Here is a 16,083-nt window from a genome sequence, read left to right on the forward strand (position 1 = left end):
GGCGATAACATTGTGATACATGATAGAAATAATTAAAAGACGCTATTTAATATCAATAGAAGTGATGAGGCCACCCTGATAGTTTAAAAAGTGACTGAAGATGAACAAACGATATTCCAGTGCTAGCTCTCCACGCTAAGAAACTCTTGGACCTACAGGATTTTCCTGAACTTTACAAGTAGGTATCAGTTAGATGGAACACATCTTTTCATAGCGGTTTATTTTGGTTTCCTATGATTTGGACACACTTTTTAAATTTTGCCAGGCTTTTATTTTGTTAAGATGAAGGAAAACGTGTGCGAACGAAAAGTAGCGGAGATTTAGCCCTTTCACATGGAAACCACCAAGCATCGCTCACAAGCCACCGACCCAGCACCTTTGACAGGCCACGCGCGCCTACTCGCTTGACGCTGACGGTTGCCTGGCAGCTAAGCTGTTGTAAAAGTAAAATGTGATACGTTGCACGCCATTGAAAGTGATATGTCGTCTTGTATGCGTTTGTTGTAGAACATGGCCTCGGTTAACATAACTTCGGCTCTTAACAAAATTGGATTAACAAGGTTTGGTGGAATATTTCTCTGGCTGATTCTTCATCGACAGTTTGTCGGTAAGCTTAAGGCTTTCAATGCCTTGTTTATCACTTACATGGTTTTCGTATCTGTAAGTTTTTGTGATGTAGCTTTGATATCAGCGGGGATCATGCTCCAAACAGGGTCGCGAGCGTATGGCTGTTGAGACGGTGTAAAGCATATAATTCTCATCTTGTGTACTTGATTCATACATAAGATCGTAAATATTCGTAGATCACATGCATTTGCGATTCATAGTTTTCGACTTATCATGGGGAGATAGATTCTGTCGAAACACTGAGGATGTCTTAATGCAAGGTCCAATATATTTTGATAACAATTACATTCTTCAAAGCAGAAGAAAACTAGCTCACATATAAGACGCTTTTTCCTTTAATTGTATGATCGTTGAGTCATAAAGGCTGGCTGGCTTTGTATTTATGTTATCGGATTTCACCCGTGAAAGTCATGTTTTTGTTTAGTTAAAATATAACACTGACTCACAAGGAGATAATCTGTTTTATTTAACGGAATAAGGAAACCGAGAAAACTTAAGCAAAGGGGCTAGGAGCCGTAGATTGATATATTACTCTTAGTGATCAACTTGATCAATGATTCGAAATGACGACAATTTCGTCGAAACATTCCAGGTTCCTTTGTGCAAATTAGGATGCCATCTGTGGATGTAGACATAAATAAGGCGAAGATAGGCGTAGAACTGTTATTATGTTTAAATTTTACGACCAAAATATGACACAATCCGCTGTCTGGAAAGATTGAAGCTCGAAAAGGAAAAACGAATATACACATTGGGTTGTTGAGTCTTGCGTGACTGATGTTATGTTACGCGTGATTGTTGTCATGCTTTTAGCTTGAACACGATTATGGTTTCTGTGATCTGTCAATTTCCCTTTCTTCTATTGGGCGAATTGTTATTGTGCGTAAGATGATATGTACTCTAAATCCATAGCATCGCTCGCGATTTTGAAAGATGAACTCCAATGTTTGCTAACGCTTTCACATTTGTTAATGTTTGTTTATACTGAGGTTCTGCTTAGAGTTAGTGTTAAATTGTTACCAAAAATAGAGGTAAGCTTTGTTGTCAACTGCAGCTTTTCCGTGCTCAGCACTGCAAATGCTAAATGAGCCTAACATGAGTTTTAGTTTTCTTTTACTATTTTTAACTTTTTTGATGTTACGCAGAAGAGAATTGACTACGTAACGTGCTTTCATTTAGCACTCGCCTAAGGGAGGCTTACAGGCGGAAATGGTTCATTGGCTTTTAAGAGATCGACAACAATGTGTTGATAACAGCTAAATATTATTGTTTGAGGTTTCCTGCGTAATTGGAGGTGTAAACTTAATAATTAATTCTTAGAATCATTGTGGTCAGAAATAAATAATTTAGTTCTCTGGCGTCTTCACGTCGACCACATTAATATCCGGAGTGTTTGGTTTGGCGCTGTGTCACAAATGTGAAATGCAAAAGCAATGCCGCTAGCAATGTTTTAATGTGTCTGCCTTTATTGTTAAATTTGAAAAGATCCGAGGCTGTTCTTGATCAAACTGATAAGAACTTCAGACAGGCACAAGGAACTGAATTGCCCTTTGTACTAAAAACCAAAAGAGAACGTAAGCTGTCTCTACGAAAAGTTTTCCTTCTTTCGAATATTCAGAGCCTCAGTTCATTTTTCTATTGTTGTTATTTTATATTTTTTAACTCCTTGGACATCCCGAGGGCAAAAGACAAGAAAGGCTCTGGAATGCTCTTAATAACGCAAACATATTGCGAGGGCTTTTTTCTGCCAGAAAATGGCTTTATTTTTAATTCATAGATATATTAATTTTTGCAACGTCACCCTCTAAGTGTGCCTAATCAAGAAAAACCGGCTATTTTAATTTCCCATTTATGAAAGGCTCTTTGTCGTTGTTAAAGTGTTCTAGATCTTACTGATTGCCCCTCGATCGACACCTCTCGCAGTCTGAGATAATCGCACGCGATAAACGTCGAATAACTTGCCGTCGTGATTCTTGCCGTACCTCTTTAGTTTCATACAAGTTGAATACGATGTCGTCGCTTTTATTTGTAAAGCATAGTTTCAGTTATATTCAACTTGAAAGAAAAATGGAAGGAACAACATCCTCAACTTCTTATCACAAATCATTCTTCTCTCTACTAAAAATTCTAAAATTACTAAGCTATCGTTACAAACGAGAAAGTTGGTTTTTTCTTTTCCTTCTTCTCCTCTAAGGGCAAAATTAGTCTTCCTGCTAATGAATGTTTTCTTAAGTGTTTTATTCTTTAACCCCTGCCCGTCTTTAAACGTTCTTTCAGTAACGGCTTCATATTTTCCTTCACTCTTACGATAATTTTCAACTTAAATTTGTGAATTTTTTTATTTTTGAAATTGAAAAACAATTGCTGGACTGACAAGGACATCTCTTATTGGGGGGAAGGGGTGGGGGCTTTTGGTAAGAAGTCATATTGTATAAAGTTCTCAAAATGGTAGATAAAATTTTTTGGGCGTGCAGTGATATTACGTAATATCTTAAAAGTGGCTGCTACTTTGGCTTACAAAAAGGAAGCAGTTTAGAGATCAATAATTTTACCACCCCTCTGCTAACACAAGATTCATGGAAATCAAACTACACCATTCTAGAAATGTAGCGAACGAATATTTTAACAAAAGTAACTAGAAGTGATCGAATATTTTGCAAAAATAAGTGATATAGGGTTATTCAGTTTAAGTCCATTCTTCAAAGAACAGTTACCTCTTAGTTCAGGATAAACAAAATTTGGAGTGAGTGAAAAGTTATATTGGTGGGAACACTCTTACTGTTAATGTCAATTTTACGTTCGTGCAGCTGAGACAGGAAAAACGAGTACTTAGAGGGAAAAGAGGGCTCCCTTGGCACTGCCATAACCGTTATTGTATCTGTCAGCTTGGGAAGCATAGCATTGGGATTACTTCAAGTTGCTTTGTAAACAGGTCAATTGAAAAAGGAAGTGTGTTTACACTTTAACTCTCATGAGTGATTAAGACAGAATTTCTCCTTCTCCTTAATTGATCCAAAATTCAATTTTCCAAACTGACGTAAGGCAAACAATAAGGAGAATTCAGTCCTTATGAGATCTTGGGTGTGAAAGGGATAATAATATGGTTACCCTCTAAGGAGGGTAACCGTTACTCTTCTCTGTATGATAAATTAAAAGGATTATGTCTTACTTCAAAATGTTGTAGCCACTACAGTACTGTGGACAAAACCAGCCCCAAGTTGGACCCAAACGGATTCAAATGACATCAGAACAGTTGATATTCAAGTATTGAAGGGCAGCACCCACATACATCTCAGTTGGAATTACACTTTGTCAGAAGGTTCAGATCTGAAGACAACAACTTTTTCCATCAATGATGGCAGCAGCTCGAATGACATTGGAGTTATATACCATGCTGACAATGACATTGTGATATATAACAAAAATAATTACAGGACGCGATTTAATATCAGCGATAGTAATGTGGCCACCCTGATATTAAAAAAAGTGACTGAGGATGAACGAGCGATTTTCCAATGCAAGCTCTCCACGCAAAGTAACTCTTGGACCTATAGTATTCTCGTGAATTTTACAAGTAAGTGTCAGTTCGGTGATATCCATCTTATTGCATCCGACGCATTGTGTAAAACTGCAGTCTTAAATCACTCTCGTTACTTTTTATTGTTTAATTTACCAACCATCCCAACTGTGTCTCTTTGATAAAAATGTCTGGTTTTGGTATCCGTACTTCCCCTCTGTATTCAATCTGTCCCAAGATATACTATTACCATGACCCAACTTTCAAACCCAGTGTCGAGCTTTGGAAGGATTTCCTATTTTTGATCTACAGTCAAGACCCTTTATAGTTACAGTAGCTGGTAGCCCCACCAAAATGTTATGGGGTCTAGAGTTACCCGGAGTGATCAGCAAGCTACAGTTATAGCACGCACAGCTGTTCGCATGTCTGAGAAAGTTGACAGAAAAAGCGCCCAATTTTTCTTAAAATGACCCCAAGTGCCCCAAAACTATGCAAAACAGCAAAACCCAAAAACCAGCTTTAGAACATTCTTATAACCACGCCGGTAAGGCAATGGTCTTTGTATTATCTCCTTTAGAGAGATAATACAAAGAGTCAAAGAGTCAAAGAGTCAAAGAGTCTCAAGTGGGAGTGTACGTCACATTAAAAGTAGAACCATGTGCAATTTTCGCTTTAAAGGTGCAATAGTCTGATGTATGGGAAGAATGGCGGTTTAAATTGATTTAGAATTGACGATTTTGGGTTTTTTTTTGCCAGAACGACATCTGAATTGGGTGGAGCGACCGTTATCTGTTGTTGCTGTTGAACGTCACAACCTCACCCTTCGGTGGACCTATATGAAAACACTTGGCCTAGCGTCGTCATTTCGAGGAGCAGAATTTACTAATCTTAGCAGCAGGGAAAAAACCATTGCAGAGAAAGTGTTAAATACTGCACCAATCGTACATACAGCTTATAGACCTCGATTTCATGTGGATTATATACAAGATACTATGGCGTCTATAACAATTGTTGGATTGAAAAGATCAGACAGAGGAAGATATAGATTTGATGTTAAAACCCTCAGGGAGGACATCAACGAATTTAACACGCTCTCCAGCATCATGGAGCTCACAGTACATTGTAAGCAAACAAACAAAAGCTGTGTTTGGTCATGTAAGATGTGGCCTATATCTTTAAAACTAAGGTGTTTTTTTACTCAGTATAATGCGTATCATAACTAACGTAAGTTGCAACTTCATTGGGATGGATCATCATTATTGTGATTGTGATTATCGTTATCCTTTTTGCTTCGTTATTATCGTAAAGGTCATCGACATCATTATCGTTACTGTCGATTCTTTTCTGCATTCATTTTTTTGTTGTCGTCGTTGCTCAATTCTTTGTCTTCCTCCTGCAGAAAGTGACAACGTCTACATTTTGGGTGATACTTGTCGCTGTCAATTTAGGATCATTATATATATACGTAGCTTTTGCCAGACAGCTTGTTATATAACTTTCTCGTATGGTGTTCTTTAATTTTTGTGTTAAATAAGCGCGGTCGCAACGTGTGGATTTGACTTAAACGATAGTTTAGTCGTTCTCTCTCTACTTTTTCTACCTAGTAAAATGTGATTTATTTTCAGATGCGGCGAGCATGGCCAATGTTAGCGACCACCAAACTGTGCAAGAAGGATCTTATCTTCAACTGTTATGTCAAGCATTTGGTAATCCAACCCCAAACATAACGTGGACCAAAGTGCTTGAAAATAGTAACGATAGTAAATTGCTGCATCATGGAACCCATTGGAATTTAACAAAAATTAACAGAACTGCTTCTGGTTTATACAACTGTACAGCTAACAATGGAATTGGAAATCCAGTGTGGCGGCTGATAAAAGTCAATGTTACCTGTAGGTGTATCATACCTTGTCACCGCTTTGATTAGCATTGAGAATTTTAATTCCCATTATTTTTCCGTCTCCCAAAACAACTGGTAAACCAAAAAATGCCTCGGTTGACGTTCAAGAAGTATGAGTGATAAATATCTTCAATAAGGTACTTCAAAAACCTCTTGACCGGGTGAAAGCATTTGTGAAAAGTACTGTTGTCAGCGTCAAGGACTGACGTTTCGACGACATATACAGAAACTGAAAAGTTGCTCGTCAAAGATAGGTGAAAGGAATATGGCAAATGTTCGGCCAGTTTTACTGTGATCTTGTTTACTACAAAAGTTAATCAGCGTCGGTAATTCATCCTAACAGCAGACGCTAGCTGAAGTGGATTATTTTTACTCTTCTCTGCTTGTTTTTGTTACTTAGATTCTGCTAAGGTTGTTAAACTCGCTAGCGAACATCACGTTGCAGTACAAGGAAGTGTGCGTCTTCACTGCGAAGCCGAAGGAAATCCTCCGCCTGCTTACACGTGGTTCCCTTGTGATTCAAAGACCCAAGCATGTCATGAGAGCACACTTACTGTTTCCAACGCTCTTAACGACGCTGTGTACTCTTGCAATGTGGCAAATGTTTTGGGTAATGATACAAGAGAGACCAAAGTTGGTAAGTTTTAATTAAGCGATGCTAACTTAGAGTTATGAGGAATTTTTACATAGCTTCCTTTATGAAAATTTAATAACAACTTCACAGATCTCCTTTGGTATAGCAAACGATCACTGAATGCAACTTGTTCCTACATGTATTTAAACCTGATCATCACCTGCAAGTAATTATATATATTCAAGGAAAGTTGAATCATACTCAGCCAAGCACTGGAATAGCTAATATTATGAAATGATTAAGATTTCACGGGGTCATAATCAGTCATATCTTTCTTTGTGGAAACCCATAAGTCATCATGCTAGCCATACCATGCTGACGAGGCTCAGCAAGACTGAAATAGCTGACATAGTTGTTAACTCGGTGTCTTAATTTTCCCGCTTATTTTCTTTGAGAAAGACCTCACTTGACTTCCATTGTTGCCGCTGTGTCGCCTCCAGTAGCATAACACAGCTTTAAACTAATGTTGCTTGTTTGTTTTATCAAACAGTTATAGCAGGCAATGTGATAAATGTGACACTTTTCATCAGTGAACAGTGTCCTAATGAAAATTTATCTGAATCCGTGTTGTGGAAGAACCTCGAACAAAAGGTAACTATTAGGCATGTGACACCACCACACACGTAAATAGATACCTTTATTCAGCAGAACGGTGATGATGTGGATATGGGATTCGCACTGTATAATTTTGCTATCGTTTCCTGTAGATCGAAGACCTATTTAAAAATGAAGGATACAGGAGCACAGAATTAACAAATTACAGGTATGTAGTCGAAATGAATTATTACCTGGGTAATCTGTCCTTTTTATGTATTTAGAAAGATGTTGCTGTGGATTTACTGTGACTTAGGCAAAAACATGATGTATTACAATAGCTGGAATTCCTACCCTACTCTTTACGAAATGTGTGCAGGTTATTTTTCAGTCCTCTGTTGAACTTATTGCATTGAGGATGCACGAGAAAGGGGCCTAAGGTTTGCAGCCAGTTACCCTGAGATACTAGAAAGTCTTAGGATTTACAGCTGTTCTTATAAGTAGACCTGTTTTTAAATTCTTGTTTTTGTTCTGACCCTCCTAGGTGTGGTAGCGTGATTGTTGATTTGGCCTTGAAGTTCAATTCCTCTGTTAAAGAGGAGAAGGTGCTTTCAATGCTAAAAGATTCTGCAGAGAATGGAGGGCTGAAAGAGTTGGGTGTGAAAGCTTCAGAAATAGTAGGTTGGCGACCCGGAAGGCCAACTGAAGGACCCAACAGCTCAACGTATGGCACAAAAACTACTGAAAATGCATGTAAGTAGGAATGAAAAGCGAGGATATGACTAGGACCAGTCCAGGACATTATTAGTTGCTGTAAGATGTGGTGTGTTATAATTTTATTAATCACCTTTTAAAGTTGATAACTTACAAGTATAGATAAATCGATGCCACTATTGTCTCCGGAGGGGAATCGATTCGTTGGTAAGGCAAGCTCCTGACGTAATTATATTTGCCAGGATATTCCGAAGTGTGGCCAACAATATCAATTTTAAAAACCACTACATGATGAACGATTTTTTTTTTCTTCTGTCAGATATAGTAATGTTAAAAGTAGAAAACATGAAAAACTGCTGAAAGCTTTGGCTACTTAACCTTTTTCAGCATTGTGATTTGCGACTCGTGACTCTTTACATTCGCTAGCCAGTGAATTTAAACTTGTTTGTGCTTGCATTAAATTGAATGCCTCAGCTTTACATTAGTTACATTTACATTACTTCCTTTCCTCAGCATCCGCTGTACCTTCCGAACTCCCTGCTCAGAGCGGGGATAACCAAGGTCTTAAAGATTGGATGATTGCTGTTATAGCTGGTGCTTCTGGTCTTGTCCTCCTCTTTGTCGTTATTTTCTTACTTTGTTGGATCAGTAAAACTCAGAAGAAGAAGAAGGGCTCCGGAGGTAAGAAAATCACTCTATAAGTATAGGAAATCGTATGAACGCGAGTGCATTTCGTGATTTATGGGCACGAGTGATGTTTTGAAAGTTCTCAAAATTGCACGAGCCGTAGGCGAGTGCAATTTGAGAACTTTCAAAACATCACGAGTGACCATAAATCACGAAATGCACGAGCAGGTTCATACGATTTTTTATTTATTATATTCTCGATTTTTTTATAATTTGGTGTTCAAATTTGGCGCTTCCCCGGTGTTTCCATGGCAACTTCTCCGTATTGCACTCTATAACCTCTATTGCACTCTATAACCTATTTATGCATTCATCATTGACCAATCAGAAACGCGATATTTTGTTGAGTATATAATAAGTATTACTATTAGTGTAACACTGACACCACTATCGTTTCATTTCCCGCGATTTTGAAACCTTTTTAATTATCATCTCCCACCCCCCCCCCCCCTACCCCGAAGGTTCATGTGAAAGTAAAAGCCGCTACCCGGTCAAAGCTGCTTTCCTCGACGTTGAACATACATGTCCAATGTACTTGTATAAATCAAGTTGGTGTCGATTATATCAAAAGCTAAGAGAAACGCGACTTAAGTTTGTGCCTGGTTTTCTCTTTACTTTGGGTGACAATACGAGAGATGGTTCCCCTTTGCTGATACTCCACGACCACATGAGCTTCATGCTAATTACTTTCAGACCTCTTTTTTATTATGAATAATTTCTTCGAGTTTACGATGTAACATAGTTTAATCTGATGATAGTAACGGGCATGTCATATTAACAAATACTTATACATTTCTTTTTGCTTTCTTTCAAGATGAAGCCGTTGACATGTCGACTACTTCGAGGTAAATTTTACTTTTTTCTGTTGTGATACTTTTCATGCGAAAGAGCGCTGTCAAATCTGCTTTCGCTTTTTACAGGTAAGGTAAAATTGGTTACCGGGTTTGATCGACTAGTTTTATTAATTCACTAACAGACGCACCAAATTGCGGTAATTACAACGTTTGGCTCGCAATCAACAACTGATTACGTTTGTGTAGCTCCAAATAAGCGATCAAACGGATCACTAAGAGATGAAAAGTACGACCAGGTCGCTTAGCTAGAGTGACATTGGCGGCGTTGAAGGGTAAATTTCCCACTTTCAAAGGCGAATTTCATTTGGTGAGGAGGATCTCACGCTGATAAGAACACTCTTGAGGTTACTTTGTTATACATCATTTACTTCATGCAAATTGACGTTGGCGGAAGGCAATGTTTGACATCTGTGATTGTAGCTATTTGATACTGGAGAGAGCCTTTTTGTTGGAGTCAAACACATTCTCCAGTTTTTGTGATTCGCTTTATTCATTCGTCCGTTTCTTTTTTCTTTTTTTGTTTAGGTACGTAAAGAATGGCCCCCACCATTCTGACAAGCCTAGCTCTAGCAGGGAATCTATTGAGGATGATCCATTCATTGCTGCGTCCACTTATTCCCAGAATTCAGTCGATAGAAGGGACAGGAAGAGAGATTCCAGTGTCAACTATGGATACCAACCAGACGGTAGAGAACTTAGACTTAAGCCAACATTCTTGATCCATATGATGCCTTATAAGGCTAACCGTACAGAGTTTTCTTGGTAAAGTTGAATGTGGCTGTAATTAATGTAAAGTGTTTTCATAGGAACATAACTTAAATCGCAGCCATACTTTATTCCGGTTCCTAAAGCGTGAAGTTAGCCGGTTTGTTGGCTGCTTTCTGTGGATGGGATGTTAGCTCGTTGAAGTTATCCCCTTTACCCAATATTTCGTCTGGTTTCTCTGACTATTCACCGGTTATCCTGTGTTGTTATGTAGACAACTGCCTGGAGAGGGGTACCGCGTGAAGTACGTGTCTTACCTTAAAATACAACACATTGACACAGACCATACTTTGAACCCCAACCTTTTGATTCTCTTGGGTTTTTTTAAGCGTTACTAACGTGCCTAATGTAAACGGAAAAATTGGTTTGCCTGATCAACCATTCGCGTAAACAGACGGCTCTTGTTGCTGCCATCTCGACACTATATTTCTTTTCTTTCTTTCCCACGAGGTTGTCAATTTAGAAAATAGATTAAAATTCTTTATGTACAAATAATGCATCATGGTGTAAATACTCTTTTACAGTCGAATCTGGTTTTTGCTAAATATCAAATTCGCAAGCAGTTATAAATTTCTCTGTTTTCTTTCTCTCTCCCCCCCTCCCCACCACCTTTTTGTCAATCTTAGATTCAGATCAACCACAAGGTGAAATGCTGCTAAAATCAGGCCCCCGTCTCCCCAAAAATGACCGTCTTACGGAAAGTACAGGAGAGCTTGATGTGACCTCCACATATCTAGCGAGAGGACCACAGAGAGATTGCAGCACACTTCCCTCCTACCACAGACCACCCTCTTATGAGGAAGCCTCGAAACAGAAAGATCGAATAATGATGACTGAACCAAGGCCGAGTACATCCACAGGCGGCAGGCAGAAGCGACGGAAAAGTCCCCCGGAAGACAGGTTTCTGTATCACCATGTACTACATTCACGTACTCTGTATAAGTACCTCTATTCAACTCTCTTTTCTAAGACCACTCAATTTTTTGCGTCGCAGTGAGTGGCTTCATTCTTCCACGCTGTGCTTTGCAGTGCTTTGTTATGCTTTGCTGTGTTCTGTTGTGTTTGCTCAGGTCAGCTGTACTCCGCTTTTTCATGCTCTCTTGTGATGTGCTCCACAGGGCTGTGGTAGGCTGTAGCTACGTAAGCCAATCTGCTATCACCGAGACTCCCATCAATTTTAGAACATACCATCCCAATGATCTTCCAATTTTCCTTCACAGACGTTAGGACAACGTCTATCATCTCTTGGAATCCCTAATGCATATGTCGAATTATGATTGTCATATTGTACACAGGGCGGAAGAAGCCAGTGTAGCACCAAGTGAAATGAGGTCTAATCAAGACGGACATAGAAGTGACAAAGACAAAGGACCTCTTGATCCAACGGCGATATATGCCATGCCAGACAAGAAAAAGAAGTTGGATAAACAAAGTCCTGCATCCCTTGAATCGGTTTTTGGTAAGATGAATTGAAACTAAAAAAAAAAGTAAGATTAAATTGAAAATTAAACATTTTAATAGTGCTGGAAGGAGAGCCTACTACTCAAAGGTGTATGGCAGACGTCTTCTCGAATGCATCAAACATTTCCCTCTGCCTGGTGTTGCTTATTTTACCCACTTTTTACTTGGGTCGTCTTACTTACAAATCTTCCTTAAAGAATTTAAGATGTTCATGATCGTTTCCACCTACTCTTTTTTATCGCTAGACCCTTTCAAAGCGAAGGACAAATCTGCTAAAGGACCAATTCTACATAATCCTGGCAACTTGGATCTTGATGGCCCCGCTAATGCATCTACAAGTGAGGGGCCAAGAAACTTAATAATCCCCATTGAAATGTTACCTAGCAACCGCCAAACGCCCCAAAAAGATGATACAGGTAGGTAACCAAGTGCTAAATCTACGGGGTCGACTAAAGAACTAAAAAAAAAAGGGAGAGAAGTTCGAGAGTATATTTCCTGCGTCAAGAAATATCATATGATAACCTCGAGCTGTGGTGTTATAACTTAAAAAATCTTTTCCATGGCCTATCTGTTCTTTTCTGGAGCCTTCCGTGGTCGCGTGAGGGCTCTTGACCAACAAGGGTCAGTGTTATAAAGACGTCGTTTGATATCATGGTCACATATGACACAAAAGTGAAATTTTTCCATTAAGGAACGATCCACATTTGCAGTCATACTTCCGACTTTGCAACTACAAAGACACAGTGTGTGATAACTAAGTGTTATTGTTCTTCCTTTAGCCTTGACAACTGAAAAGTTTACTAACATCTAGTGTTATTTCCACGCAGAAAATGAAAAATCAGAGCCTTCATCACCTCTTAATTTCACTTTGGAAAAACGTCCACGGAACAGTTCAAGCGGTGCTGTACGTTATCAGCCGGAGCGGAGTAAACTGGTAAAGTTCATGGAATAAGATAGTTTCTTCATTTCCGAAGTTAACTTTTACTCCACATACTCCAAAATAATCATGTACTTTGAAGTTGATCAAACATAGAGACGATTCTCTCGTAAAAAACGACATAGCTTTGACATACGATGCTCTGATGTTTATGATATACCAGCCAAACAAGAAGAGAAAATTCTATTTCTTTCCTTCACCCACTGCGCAAAATCTTGCGTTTAGCCGGCAAGCTTCTCTATTCTATGGACCAGAGGAGACATACTTACCTTTGTAAAAATCAGTTTATGAAACATGGAGTGTATGGAGGAAAGGAACACCAATTTTCTTTTCTGCGCGTATCATAAAGAAATAGTTGGGGATGATAATTGTTCAGCCCTGTTATCCTCGTGAAGGGAAACGCCTCTTGTAATGCTTTCAAGGTTTTTCTAGATCCTATCACCTAAATTGTATCCGAACAATTGAGTCCTAACACTCCAGGTCAAAGTAACCCTTGTTCTTTTGTTGTGGTAGGATATCGCATAAATTTGCTTAATTATTGTTGACATGTTTTTGTCATAAATTCCGATCTTTTTCCCTCTAATACTGCAGCCATATAGGAATGTCCGTGGAGAACTTGTGAGACCAGATACACTATCACGAACTTCACAAGACTCGCACGACATAAAACCAGAAACACTTCCAAACCAGTCGAAGCCCGTTGGGTCCCAGACTCACAGTAGGGAATCATCGGATGCAAGCTACATCACCTACGTGGTCTGATGGCGCGGCAATCTGCCTTCCAAACAGGTCACTGTTGTTGCTTTGAACCCAAGACATCTAATTAACTTCCATACAAGTATCAATAACAGCTATGAGCCCATCTGAGTACATAGCTTTCAGAGCTGCAGAATGACTTCATTCAAGGAAGACAACTTACGTCCACATGGCCAGCCTTAAAATTCCATCTTTGGACCTGATTCACTCAACTGGCCCGATCTAACGAAGATCTAACGAAATTCAAAAAAGACTTAACAGTAAACTTAGACATACTTACGTACAATAGAGTTACCGTGGGAATATTGCTTGCCAATATATCCCACGTAAGTGAACGGTGAATTTCGTAGAATGGCTAAGTGCTGGTTACCGCTAAACATTCCGAGTGTTTGCCGTTACACAGACGAATACAGCGGCTTTGGGGTATCACATTTTTCAACCAAGGGGATACAATGCATTTTGACCTTTCCGTAAGTTAAAATGTTTATATTTGTGAAAAATGCTTTGTGTCGCACATAAATGCGTAACAACATCAAAATATACAATTAAGAAGGAAACCAACAACTGAAGAAAAGGTAACATTCATTAAGTCCATCAATTTATGGAATTTTCGGTTTCATTAAAAGACACATTCTTATTCTCTCGGTTGTCAATATTAAAAAGAAGCTTCCAAATATTGTTTCTCGAACAATTTGACTCGAATTTTGGTGCACTGTATGTTAATAGTAGAGAAGTGATTAACTTAATTTTGTAGAGCGTTTCTTTCTTTTGGCAGTTAGTATCAGGCTTTGGAGGCCGTGGTGAGTAGGGAGCAATTGAGAGAAATTCGACCAAGGGTTTTTTTTTTGTTATCCGTTTTGCTACTATTAAGTAGAAGCAGTATGTATTGAAACAGTTTATTCACCTCCATGTTGTTATGATGATGGATACATTCTTCACTTTTGGTATACATAATTTTGATAGGAAGCGTTCGAAGGCAAATGCCTCAGTAATATTCTGTCAGCTGCTGCTGAAGTTTGTTTCAATCACACTATCAGTTAGAGATAACCATAGGTAATTTTATGAGATTATATTGCTTAATAGGAAATCTTTATTTTTGATCAGTTCGAAAAAGGGCTATAAATTTTAATAATAGAAATGAAATATTCAGAGTAAAAATGTTGTCACCAGACTCTTATTAATAACCCCTTAATCCTCTAGAAAAGTGATATGAGGGAGGGACGTAGTTCAGTATGATTAAGTCATTTGTTTATCTCTAGTATTTCGATGCAATTTGAATTCAAAATATGAAGTTATTTGGGTTCAAGTTATCGCGATAAGTTTCCTGATTGCGACAGCCTTGTTGTGTTCTACGTAGAGAACGCATACCATTCATGTTCTTTTTCAGTGTCACAGGTTTCATGATATCCCGCAGGTATCGATCCGAAGCCAGACCGTTTCAGCTTATCGACGTCATTTTGGACCACCTCAATTTCATGCAAGAGCTTTAGATCACGCTGGCCAAGTGAGGTTCCGCAGGTTGACTCGCTTCGGTTTTGACGCCTTGTAGTAAAATTGCACCCATTTGATCAAACGACTAGATTCATTACAAAATTGGGCTTTGAGCCACGCCACAATTTGCTTTACGCAAGTATAATTCCAAATAAAACAGTAAGGAATCACACTTATCATAAAGTTCTTGTTTTGGCTGACGCAGTTAGAGATTTATCCGGTTGATTGGAAGCATTAAGTAAGTTGTTGTTCTTTGTTAGATGCTTGTAAAAGTCTTAGGGTTAGTGTTCTGAAGTCAAATTTTTAATGTTTTAAGGTCATTTGGCCAGCATGCCCACTCACCCACGGATAGTGAATACCAACGTGTGTACGTAAGAGTGAGTGGTCGGTGAGAATCATACAGAGAGAGTGATCGTTCAGAGTTATGAATCGGTCGACCAGAGTTTCCCGAAGTAAGTAAGAGATGAGGAGATTTTATCAGTAAGTCAGATTCAGTGATTAAAGGAAAGAGTGAAGCAAAATTTATGTAATTAGAATGGTATAGAGTATAGTGATTAAAAGCCTAAAAATGGCAGGTCGCGAGCATTCGGTGCCTTTTCTAGGCGTGGTGCGCTCTGGAGGCAGTTTCTCTCGTCAGTGCGACCCAAAACAAGTTAATAGTGAGGGAAAAAGGAAACTTTTGGATACTTATACAAAATCTTGTATAAGTATTTCTTTAATAAACAACTGGACAGTGCCGGGCTAACGCAAGGTATGACAAGCCTGTATACGTAATTGGAGATTCTGCGTGTCTCAAATGTACAGAACGGAATTTAAAATCTTTGATCATGAGAAGATGAGCAAATACTGAGAGAAGAAGTATGCTAGAAACTGTCTTCCCCTTTTTCTTTTGATTTTTTATTTTTCAGCTTTAAGTCTCCCTTTTTCTATTCTAACATTCCACCCGGACTTTGACCTTTTTGGGCAAAGTTTACTGTTTTCAATAAATTTACATGAATGGTTTTTCGGGAACAGTGATATGCCTAATTTAAGACCCGCACATCGGAATTTTGGAGGAGTGATATTGGATAATTGTTGGGTGAGATTCAAAGTCAAAATAAAATTTTTCCACACGGGATCCGAAGGTTTTAAGATCCAAGAAAGCCCTACTTAATGTACAGGAAAAATCAAGCTCTTAACTTAAAAGAGCGGAAGTGGCCGTTTCAG

At 38.7% G+C, this 16,083-nt stretch overlaps 1 protein-coding gene across 2 annotated transcripts; it reads left to right on the forward strand.

The window, feature by feature from the left end:
• The first annotated feature begins 417 nt into the window (after nt 1-417).
• LOC149043895 (uncharacterized) lies at nt 418-14,544 on the forward strand. 2 transcript variants are annotated; one of them, XM_089208972.1, is made up of 16 exons: nt 418-607; nt 3,812-4,201; nt 4,901-5,266; nt 5,770-6,036; nt 6,445-6,681; nt 7,169-7,269; nt 7,386-7,441; nt 7,757-7,965; nt 8,440-8,607; nt 9,428-9,458; nt 9,993-10,153; nt 10,859-11,132; nt 11,528-11,691; nt 11,939-12,109; nt 12,521-12,627; nt 13,222-14,544. In XM_089208972.1, exons 1-16 carry the CDS (start codon nt 511-513, stop codon nt 13,390-13,392), a joined length of 2,970 nt encoding a protein of 989 aa, XP_089065098.1. In that variant the 5' UTR covers nt 418-510; the 3' UTR covers nt 13,393-14,544. The 2 variants fall into 2 exon arrangements, with proteins under 2 accessions (XP_089065098.1, XP_089065099.1); XM_089208973.1 differs by lacking the exon at nt 3,812-4,201 and having other exon boundaries at nt 433-607.
• The last annotated feature ends 1,539 nt before the right edge of the window (nt 14,545-16,083 follow it).

The sequence above is a fragment of the Pocillopora damicornis genome, chromosome 6 (genome assembly GCF_964200805.1).
Source record: "Pocillopora damicornis chromosome 6, jaPocDami1.2, whole genome shotgun sequence".
Taxonomy (NCBI): domain Eukaryota; kingdom Metazoa; phylum Cnidaria; class Anthozoa; order Scleractinia; family Pocilloporidae; genus Pocillopora; species Pocillopora damicornis.

Excerpts from the sequence above, each read along its gene's own strand:
- LOC149043895 (XM_089208972.1), top strand. The coding sequence starts at position 511 with ATGGCCTCGGTTAACATAACTTCGGCTCTTAACAAAATTGGATTAACA. Across the intron at positions 4,202-4,900 it reads TATTCTCGTGAATTTTACAA|AACGACATCTGAATTGGGTG; the intron begins GTAAGTGTCAGT and ends TTTTTTTGCCAG. Across the intron at positions 11,133-11,527 it reads AAAAGTCCCCCGGAAGACAG|GGCGGAAGAAGCCAGTGTAG; the intron begins GTTTCTGTATCA and ends TATTGTACACAG.